General features: G+C 35.3%; 1 protein-coding gene across 3 annotated transcripts; it reads left to right on the top strand.

The window, feature by feature from the left end:
* Positions 1–4,968: 4,968 nt before the first annotated feature.
* On the top strand, positions 4,969–11,189 carry LOC110720888 (protein GrpE-like). Of its 3 annotated transcripts, none has more exons than XM_021899970.1 (6): positions 4,976–5,347; positions 8,785–8,929; positions 9,065–9,261; positions 9,356–9,523; positions 9,818–9,946; positions 10,730–11,189. In XM_021899970.1, the coding sequence occupies exons 1-6, from the start codon at positions 5,195–5,197 to the stop codon at positions 10,814–10,816; spliced, it is 879 nt and encodes a 292-aa protein (XP_021755662.1). In that variant the 5' UTR covers positions 4,976–5,194; the 3' UTR covers positions 10,817–11,189. The 3 variants fall into 3 exon arrangements, with proteins under 3 accessions (XP_021755660.1, XP_021755662.1, XP_021755661.1); XM_021899969.1 differs by having other exon boundaries at positions 4,977–5,347; positions 8,785–8,980; XM_021899968.1 differs by having other exon boundaries at positions 4,969–5,347; positions 8,785–9,261.
* Positions 11,190–11,451: the final 262 nt, after the last annotated feature.

The following is an 11,451-nucleotide window of genomic DNA, read 5'->3' as shown; positions in this document are numbered from 1 at the left end:
ACAAAACTTTAGATTAAATAAATAAAAATAAACCAAAAAAAAAAAACAAAAAAAAAACATAAAACGAAAAAAATTGTAAAAAAAAAAAATAAAAATTAAATAAATTAAAAACAAAAACAAATTAAAACAATTAAAAACAAAACAAAAAAAAAAAGAAAAAAATTGTAACACAAAAAAAAAAAAATAAACAAATTTTAAATTAAATTAAAAAAAAAAAAATAAAAAATAGTGGTGGCGCCTAGCCAGGACGCCGCCACCGTGGCGGTGGCGTCTAGCCAGGACGCCGCCACCGTGGCGGTGGCGCCTGGCCAGGACGCCGCCACCGTGGCGGCGGCGTCTTGGCCAGACGCCACGGCCAGGGTGGCGGCGTCCTGGCCAGGCGCCAGAGTTACGGTGGCGGCGTCCTGGCTAGGCGCCACCACTACGGTCACGGCGTCCCGGCAGGACGCCAGCCGCCAATTCGTGGTTTTAGATGGCTTCGTACCTCCTTTTCCGGCGTCAACGGCGTCTCTCCGGTGCATCTACCCGACGTTGAGGGCTCTTCGGTTTCACTCGGCGATCCAGTCCTGCTCCACATTTTTTATGAGTGAAAAATTTTATTTTCGGTAAAAATTAAAACAAGGGCAATAATGTCAACATTTTTAAAAAATGTGGGCTTTATGTAGAAAAACGCGGGCGATGTTTAACAAATCCCCTACTTTTACCACCATATTTTTAGCGGCGATTAAAAACCCATAAAAAATGGAGAAATGAATGACATGGGTGTCATCTTTCTCCACCAAAGCCCCTTACCATCTTCGATTTATGCATTTAACTATTTATTTCTCCATTGAAGTCCTTCCATTTCTCCATTATAACTCTTTTGTTTTTTTTCTAGAATTCATTAATTTCTTATACAAGATTACAATATTAATCCCAACTTATTGGTTGGAATGACAAATTTACCCCTTTTAAATGTTTGAAAGGTTTCACTTGTATTTTCATATTTAGCTTCATTGGTATTCATATCAATCAATCAATAGTATTATTAAAACTCCAAGGCAAGGAGTATCATTCCACCATGTGTCACTCTTTTTGCCATGTGTCACTCTTTCTTTAATTGACAAAGCGACACATAAGCGATTACATGTCAATGTGATAATTGTAGCGATATTCCCATGAGCAATACACCACCAAGCCATTACCTGATTCATTAATTATCATATAGTGAATAAGAACACTCCCTAATTGTTTCTAGCATAATAACGTTGTTTCTTCCTTGATTTACGCTTAACTATTCAATGGTCTTAATAAATTGACCAAAATTTATTTGTAACTGACATTGTCCATAATAACAAATGGAAAAGCTAATTATTTTTCTTCATACTAATTAAGTTTGTAACTGACCAAAAAATAAAATATCACACTATATCAACTTTTCACCTTCATATGTAGTATTATTATTCTTGGTTCTTTAGAGTTTTAATGCCAATGGCATCACCAATTCTTATTTCATTAAATTATTTGATTTTTCTCTCAAATAAATGTTTAGAAAGTTATAACCCTTTCATATAAATCATCCATTTTCAATCAAATAAATATGTCCTTACTAATCACCCCTTTGTATCCCAAATTAGAATAGAATATGTTAGCTTCCATTATTGGAGCTAAGAGAGATCATCAAGAATGGTTGATCTACTTCATGGTATTTTGTATGGGTGATGTTATGCAATGGCAGAGCCATGATTTTAACAATGGTAGGGCACCGTACTACTGGAAAACTTTTATTAAAGTCTTTAATTTTTTTTTAAAAAAAAATCAAGACACATCTACGTACCGCAATAAGACAAAAAATCAAGACACATCTATGTACCACAATAGGGATTTAAGCAAAAAAAAAAAAGAGGAATAAAAGAATGAATGTTGAGTAAGGGATTATAACCCATAACCTTTGCTAGACAAGGTAATGTTCCAACCACTAGGCTATCGGTAAGTTTGAAGATTATAATACATTTTGTATTTTATTTACATGAATTTTTACTAACTTCTTATTTTTTTTTATTTTTTTTTTCTTTAAAAAAATGGTAGGGCACGTGCCCTACCAAGACACATAGCGGCTCCGCCACTGTTATTGTGGAGAGGAAGATTGAATAAACATCAATAAAAGGAGGGACTAAACAACCATGCAAAAGTGAAAAGGTAAACAATAATTATCATCTTTATTAATATCAAAATCCTAAGTGATTTCTTTTATCAGTTGTTGTTATTTTGTGTAGGTTTGACAGGATAAAGTCGTATCTCCTAATCAAAAAAATTACCTAAGTCATCTAACTCAAGAAGATAAGGAAGTAGGGTTGAATCCAGAGGGAAACAAAGTCTTTCTATTCCTAAATGATTAAATATAATCTAGATTATCAAGTAGCCAAATTGTTTTGTGAGAATTAATCTGAGGAGAATAAATAAACTAAAGCAACGTTAAACTTAAGGAAAAATCAATAAATCAAACCAATAAATAATATTCCAGGGTAAAACACAATAAACAATCATCAATGTATCAATTAATCAAATCATAAAGGGCTTTCTCTACGTATTCTAATCACATAATTAATCTACTTTATTAAATCGCATCTCTCGAATCTTGACTTTACCATTTATAAATTAACCTGCCTATTGAAACTAAGCCTAAACATCAATTCTCATATCTTGAATCTCGAATCAATATTGCATAACTCATTCAATCAAACCTTGCCAAATCTAATTGCATAACATTAAATCGATCAATAAAATCAATCGAGCATTAACAATCAGCAATAATAAATTACTCCTTCATATTATTTATGGATCCCCACAAACCCTGGAAATAAAACAACTCATACATATTAAAATCTAAACTAAGCAAAGCAATATAACAAGACATGATTAATCAAAGCAATTAAATTACTGAAAATAAAAGAGAAATAAATCGTTACCAAAATAAACCGAAGTAATGAATTGCATAAACCAAAAGAGTTGAGAAGAAGAGTATTATTCCAAAGCTTAAAACTAAAAATCTGGAAATTATCTAATGGATGATGTTCGCAAATCTCGCTTAACAAAGTATATTTATAGTCAAGCTAAAAATCCTAAGCTAAAACAAAGATTAAGAATCGCTAAGAAACCCTCAAAAACACGCGCCCGGTTGAGCGCGCCTCCGGGTGAAGGGTTATTCCTTCCTATCTGCCTCGCTCGGCCAAGCGCGCCTCAGGGCGAGGGCTTACCCGGTCGGGCGAGCATCCGGGCAACTTAGACTTCTTGATTGGGTTATTTTCTTTGACCAATTTGGATTTCCCCTTTGGGTCCTTAACACTCGGTCCATTGCCTAGGTCTCTTCTCAACTGTCGAGCCCTTAATCACCGGTTTGATTCCTCCAACGCAGTCTTGGGCTACGGAATGTGGTCATATGAACGCGATCCTACTCCAATGCTGGTAGTGGCTCAAATAAGTCCTGGAAAATGCTCCAAATCTGCAATTTCCTATAAAACAATACGAAAACACTAGAAAACGCATATTAGTAATAAAAGTAGCTCCGTAGAACAAAAAATACTCCTAAATATGACCAAGGGACGAGGGTAAAACACTATATAAAATAAACATATCAAGGTTCAACACAAATCAAATACCTACAATGTGAGTTCAACATGTACATGATTCAAGTCCACAAAAAAAATTAAAAAAAGAAAAGAAAAAAAAACATGTACATGATGACGAGCAAGTATAGTTTGTTATAAATTGTTGTTAGATGAAGTTATTTATTAATTTATTATCCTCTTTGGAATGAAGAGAGAGATTATGTGGAAGACGAAGACGTGAGCATGACTACAAATTAAGTTAGGGGATTTGAAAAAATTAGTATTAGTTATACTATGTACATCGAATTATATATTAAGACTTTAAGAGGGAAATGAAGTGACGAGCTTTGAAGTGTATATTTCAAGGTGGCAATTCGAGTCAGCAGGTCGGGTTTGGGTCAAATTTCGGGTTGATTTCAGGTTATGCTTAGAAACTATCAAAAATAGTGTAAACTAAATATTATTACGAAATATGAAATTTAGGTCAAATCGAGTCGAATTTAGGTTGTTCGGGTTCGGGTTGGGTTCGAATTTCTCCTCAGTAAGTTCGGGTCAGATTATTGGGCCAGGTCAAGGATTTCTAGCCCTTATATATGAAAGTATTTAAGCATTTTTTAGGGCTTTCGGGTATGCCACGTCGCATTCCCGATTATCCAGATGCTTACGCAGGATGGCCCTCAATACAGATAAATCTAGTGATTTAGATGAATCCCAGAAAAGTTTTAAGGAAATCAATGATGAAATTGATTTGCATTATCCTTATGCTGCAGGTGTCATGATTGTTCGTCCTTATGTTCCTATTAATGATTGTAATGTGGATTATTACTACAGTTCTGATTATCCTGATAATAGATTCCCTACCCAAAAGGAAAGAAGTGATATGTTACTATCGAACTTTATTTTCCGAATGATCTAGATAACAAAAAGTGTCCGCCCCTTAGATCGCCAAACTACGACGAGAGTTTCGCCTTACTCTAACAAGTAAGCAAGTAGAAACTACCTTTTGAAGCGCCAGTCGCGTAGGGCGACCGGGCCAGGCCAAGTCAGAAAGGCTTTGATGACTCAAGGTTCATATTAGGGAAAGGAGAGTGAGGGGAAGAGGCGACGAGAGTCGGCCCGATCGGGAGGATTAATGATGAACATTAGTGTTTTTAATTAAGCAAAAAATTATTAAAATTTATAGATCCAACACAAATATTATCTCATCTCATTCCTACACATTTAGAAAAACTTCCCACTTCAATAATTTGCTTAATTTATTTTTTATTACATCAAACATGTAATAACCCGGGACTACGCCCGGAAAAACAACTAGTTCATCCTTCATATACTTATTCATATTCTAAACCCCATTTATCAAACCTTCTAAACCCTTCCAAAAACCCTCAAGTCACAACTCCCACGTATCCAAATCAAAATACTCTCCCCAAATCCCAAAACGACGAGCATTAACCAACTTTGCCCCAATTACGACGTCGTTTCGCACCCCTCTTTAGCTTCTTCTCCAAGAACCTTCTTTAATCTTCAGACAATTTCTCCCTTCTCCCTCAATTCATCAACCTCAATTTCTTTCTCTCTCTAAATTTCTCCATCACAAAGCGCCGAAAATGTCGCTAACTAGGGTTTTGGGAAGAGCGTCAAGAACTACGCTTTCCCAATGTCGGGCCTACTTTCTCTCTCCTCCTCCCCTTCATCAACACAATTCCCCTTTCTCTGTCCTATGTAATCGATTCCATTCTCTTTCCGACGTTTCTAGCAAGGTAATTGACCGTTAGTTTTGATGAATTTTTGTCTGTTTTTTTTGTTAATTGTTTAAACTATTATAGGGGTTTATTTTGTTTAGCAGGGTTTTGCTGGGGTTTAAGGATTTAGCCTACATGATCTGATTTTCAGATTATTTTTGTTAATTTATTAAAAAAAAATAGCTAATTTATGATATTTGTGTTCCAAATTGGTTCAAAATGAACTGTAACGATGTGTTAAAAGATTAAGATTATTGTTTTAAAGTCCCAATTTTGAAATTTTAGAATTGATATATTATTTTGCGTTCGAGTTAGTTTTAAAATTTGAGAATTAGGTGTTTTTTTAGAATTAGAGTATTTTTGATATTCTGACCTTTTTTTTGTTTCATTTTCGCTTGAAGTTTTTTTTTGTTGCTCTATATTGTTGGGTTTTGCTAGGGAAGCTTAAGGCTTTACTTGTTATATGTCAACTTGGAGCAAATTTTTGTGAATTTCGGTCTCATATGGTAGTAGAATTATAAATTTCGATAGTTGTAATGTACTTCGTATTGTTTAGGGTATGCTAATTGATTAGAAAATCTCTTAATAGCTAATCATTAACTAATACTCCATCCATCCCTCTTTAATAGGCTGTATTTGATTAGAGGTCATGTTATTCTTTTGATATGTCATAAATGTTTTTGATAATATATACAATTGTTAGCAACTTTAAGAATAGTATGGATCAAGTCTTTATATAAAGTAAGAGAACTACTTTAAATGAGAATTTTCATGATATAACTACAAGATATGCTCCCTAACAATTTGGGACACCCCTAAATTAAAATGTGGCCTATAAAAGTGGGATGAAGGGAGTAACAGTTAATGCACTAGGAAAAGGTAATATATAAGGGGAAGTGATGAGAATTTAACTTTCATCTATTTATCTTGCTCTTGTTAAGTGCTAGGGCTAGTATGTTGCCAAATAATGATGCATATTAATTTGTGGCATGTATAGTAGGCCGTAATATGATTGGTTTTTGTGCTTTTAGCAAGGGAAGTTATGTGACATTGTCCATGGTAAACTTTACCCTCATCTTTTATTTGAATAATTGTTTTTCATCACCACACATTACTACTTTAGAAGTGGTATTGAGTGGTGGTGGAAAATTATCAAGAAGAACTTGTTGGGGGAAGAGTTGCATCACCACAAACCATGGCATGTGACTTCTCTTGCAAGATCATGCTAATCATTACCATTACTTTTTTTTCCCTTTTTACAAATGGCCATAACTACTTTAGTGACTAGGTCTGATCCTTTATTTTATTGACAAATTATTAATTTTCTTTCTTTTTGACGTTTTGCCTTTTATTGCTGCCTTATAGTGAATAATCTAGAGGAGTTGCTGAGGTGATAATTCTTTGATCAAATTTGGCTACTGGTATCATGGATTTAGGCGTCTTAAGTAAAAAACAAAAGTTATTGGAAAAAAATATAATCTTTTTTATCTTAGTAGATTTTCCTGCAATATTATAGAAAAATGTATACACAAAAAACAGATACCCACAGGCATGCTTGTCGACTCAAAGGGGAAAGTAACAGACTGTAAGGGGAAGGGAGTTTCAGCTATTCACTAGAAGACCATGGTACTTTTATGCTTTTGAGTATCCCTATGCACAATTCTTCTTTTTCATGTATTACCTTGCCTCACATGTCAACCTTCTCCGGTTCTTTTGACGCCACCCCCGGTGGAGAATTTCACGAACTCATTCGCTTTGAAGGTGGAGAATGCCACAAGCTCGTCAGCGGGGTGGTGGAGGAAAGGAATTCACCACACTCTTTGGTCTCTCTTTTGAGAGCATGGCCATCAATCCACAAGAAGAGCTGCGGAGGTTAGACGGGCAAGGAAATTATCTCAGATGGCAATGCAGGCAAAGAAGCAGGAGCAGGAGCAGAGCAGGGGAAATTAGATTATGTTGGTTTCTAGATTCTGTTTTCAGTGGTTGTTCATTGTTTTCAGTTGAACTTCATAAATAGCTATTTTATACTCTGTTGTGTTGATTATCTCAGAGTATTTTGAATGTTTTAAATGAGATTAATCTTCCAATGTGTTTAAGTCACATTAATTCTGTCATTGATGTGTTTAAGTCGCATAATTCTGTCATACCACTAGAATTGTGCATAGCCATACTCAAAAGCATGAAGGTACCATGGTCTTCAAGTGAATAACTAAAACTCCCCTCCCCTTTCAATCTGTTACTTTCCCCTTTGAGTTGACAAGTATGCCTGTGGGTATCTATTTTCTTTCCCCTTTCTCTATGGGTACTAGTGAGGGGAAAACATAGTTATACATTAAGGATATAAAGCTTACTAGGGAAATTGAAGATTTTCCTGCTTATTGGTACCTAGACAACTATTTTGAAGATCATCCATTAGTTTATTTATTGGTGTTGAGGGAAAATATTACCCCACAAGGTAGTGAATAATCAAGTTGGGTTGCTGCGGTATTTTTTTTTTTTTAGCCAAATGAGTTTAATGTTATAGACATGCTAACATTCTTAGTTTACCCTCCGCTTTACTTTATGTTCTTCAATGTATGGTTTAACGCCTTATGATAAGCATAATCATATAAGGATCAGAATGACCTTTGTTCTCTTCCTTGCCCCCATGCCTTTACGGTATTCTGTGTATTCCAGAAGATGGGTGCCTTTGTTTTGGATTTCTCATAGGTTTGATGGCTGGATTTAGGCTAGACTTTGTAGGATTGAAACACATGAGTTATTACATGTTCAATATGAGTGTGATTTTAGATTTGCCACTTAAAGTTGTCTTCAGCTATTTTCCGAAGTATTCTCTACTCCCTTGTTATTTGCCATTAAACAGTTTTATATATTGAGCGTCTGACATTCCCGTCTAGAGTGGAAGTTGTTATTTCTCCTAAGATATCTTACCCTGTTAACGCCTTAGATCACCATTCTTACACCTATAATATAAATGTAGATTGCATTTTTGGGGAATTCATTGTGGAGACGTGACTACTACCTGTGTCCCAACCTTTCTTGTTTCAAAATCTTGTATATTACTTCAGTTGCAGTACACATCCATTACTACTGTATTCAATTTGAGAGCTTTTACGTTTTTGGAATCTCTTGAAAGAGGTTTTTCTAAATCATCATTAAAATCTGTGGGGGCTTGTAGAGTTGTATACTTTCAGATTGTGTTCATATGATGTTTCCTGCCTTGATGAAAATTGGATTTTAGGTGTCCATTTTTTATCGTAGTGCGACTGCTATCTGATTCAGGGATTTGTACATGTGAAGTTTAAGCCTTTATGTCTGATAGGGACCTCTTTAAATGCACATTGATGGTAAATTTTGCATGTTTATTTTGTTCTTTGAAATGTATGCTAATCTTTCTTTGGCTCTATATATATGTTTTAATTACGAAATAAAGCTATTTTGTATGTTTTTGCTAGGCATCTCCTTTGCATAATGGACTATGTAGAATTGTTGCTTTCCCTCATCGTGAAATGTCAACCTTTGCATCTCCTGAACAAGAGCAGGGGACACCTGCTGAGAATAAAGGAGATAATGGTGGTGCTGATGGTGCAAAGCAATCAGGTGAGGGAATTAATGCAGACAGTGAGACTTCTGCACAAAGTCAAGAAACAGGTTCTACTTCAGATACACAACCTACGTCTCAGTCTGTCAAAAGACGGAGTCGAGGCACTAAAATAACTGCCTTTTCTGATTCAGATTCCGAGGAAAACATGGATGACCTTTCCAAAGAAGATCTGGTAAAACTTGTGCTGGAGAAGGAGAAAACCTTGGAGAACAAACAAAAAGAGTTTGCTGAATTTAAAGACAAATTTCTTCGTAGTTACGCCGAATTAGAGAATATCATGGAAAGAACACGACGCGATGCAGAGAACTCAAAGAAATTTGCCGTGCAGGTTTGTGTCTATGATTTGGATGCTGGTTCCTATTACATTTCCTTTAGTAGCACTTCTGACATATTTTGTGGCACATTGCTTGTTCATACTGCAGAGTTTTGCAAAGAATCTACTGGATGTTGCTGACAACCTTGGCAGAGCAGCCTCTGTAACCAGAGAGAGTGTCAATAAAATTGATGTCTCTCAGGAGACTGTTGGAGCAATGCCACTTTTGAAAACCCTGCTGGAAGGTGTAGAAATGACAGAAAAGCAGCTTGCAGAGGTAATAATATTTCCAACATATACTTAATTTATTGTAGTCACCTCCTAGTAATTTGAATATTATTACATGATTTCTACCCCTCTCCTCCCCATCATCTTAGTTTGAATTTTAACAGTGTAAGTGTAATTTTTATATTGCTGACTTTGTAGAATTTACTGGTATCATGTTTATCTATTTGCCACAAAGTTTTTGTTAATTTGATCTAGATCAGATGATTGTATAAATTCGAATAATGTAGGCGTCCACTTCACTTGCACATATTATATTCTTGCTAAGAGAGCATTATTCTTTCAGGTATTCAGAAAAGCTGGTGTTGAGAAATATGAATCTATTGATGAGCAATTTGATCCTAACAGGCATAATGCTGTGTTTCAAGTTCCTGACAATTCTAAGCCTCCTGGCACTGTTGCTGTTGTCCTCAAGGTAATGTCCAGTGCTTTGATCTAGATATAAGTGTAAGAACGTTAGTTGATGTGATGTAATTTCTTGGTTCTTAAAAAGTAATAAGTTCAGCTCATCTAGTCTTTTTACTCATGTATGTTTATCTTGCGTGCAATTCTCTTTTATATGTGACTTTTATGTGTTTACTCTTCTGGGATGTAGATACTTTGAGGGTTTTTGCATGTGTTAGCCTGTGGTTGTCTTATGAAACTTGTTGATAATGGGCCTTAAAGGCATGCTGTGGTATGAGAAATTATCTGATTGTGAAGCTGAATTAGTTTTGAGGACAAGGTATTGTTGATATGTTTTTTGATCTTTTTTTTTTTTGTATTATTGTTTTTTACAATCCTTAAGGGGGGGAAGAGCCCTGCGTAAAGGAAACACAGAAGTTTCACACTAAACAGAAAGAGTATTTGGTCATATAGGCTTGTGCTATCTGAATTTTATCTCTATTAAAAGCATTGATGAATGGTGTTGTATGGTTTCTCTGCTAACCTTTTTATGTCTTCTCACCTTGAAATGGCTTGCTATTCTTTCTTAGTTTCAGGGCCTCTAGTGGCCTTCTACTCTATAGATTTGGCATAGGGGGTCAACATTGATCTTGTCTTCAAAATAAGAAACATTTAGACTATAGAGCTTTCTTCTGAATATACTGAAATAGTTATATGTTATCAAGTCCTCAATTAAATGGCTTGAAGTGAGGTCCTGTTGCTATTAAAAGTGGCCTTGATTATCTGTGAAGTAAATTAATTTTGGCATATGCAGGCGGGCTACATGCTTAACGACAGGATCATCCGACCAGCTGAAGTTGGTGTTACCATTGCTGTAGAAAATAACGATGCCAGCTCTTGAAGCTCAAGATATCTTGTCCAAGCCCCTTCACTATACCTGAGAATTTTGTCAATGCTTGCAATTGTCTGAATATTACAACACTTTTCTGACACTAGGTTAGCATAGTTGCCTCCGTGGTACTATTTTTTGTCTCCTTCCCTTGAAATTTGTTGCAATTACAACATAAATGAGCTTCAAAGCAACATTTAGCTCTACTTTGTATTTATGAAGTGATCACAGGCTAAGTTTACTGGTGGCTTCAGGATAGTTACGGGCTATAGCTTCTGGATGTCGAGTCAATTGGGTAATTATAAGCAAAAAATGCAACAATTAAGGTCAAGTGATTTGGTAACTGCAGTTGTACTTTACATGGGTATAAAAAATTTAGTCTTAAGCCATGTTCTTTTGGGTTGAATGCAATAAACTAAACTCAGCTGAATGAACTTATAGGGAGGAAATTGATTGGACCAATTGGAACAAAGCTAAAGTAAAATGAAAATAAGATTGAAAAAACAGTGTAAAACATCTCATATTCTCACCCATGAAACACAGATTGGCACCAAGTCCAATGCCAGCATGGGAAAATTACTCATATGTTATTTTGAATATTTGGTTGTATATTTAATTTAGGATTTTATTAGAAATTACGAAGTGTC

Source organism: Chenopodium quinoa, unplaced genomic scaffold (assembly GCF_001683475.1).
Source record: "Chenopodium quinoa cultivar QQ74 unplaced genomic scaffold, ASM168347v1, whole genome shotgun sequence".
NCBI classification, from domain to species: Eukaryota; Viridiplantae; Streptophyta; class Magnoliopsida; order Caryophyllales; family Amaranthaceae; genus Chenopodium; species Chenopodium quinoa.
Note: the sequence above shows the minus strand (reverse complement) of the source record. Positions and strands in the feature narration are given on the sequence as shown.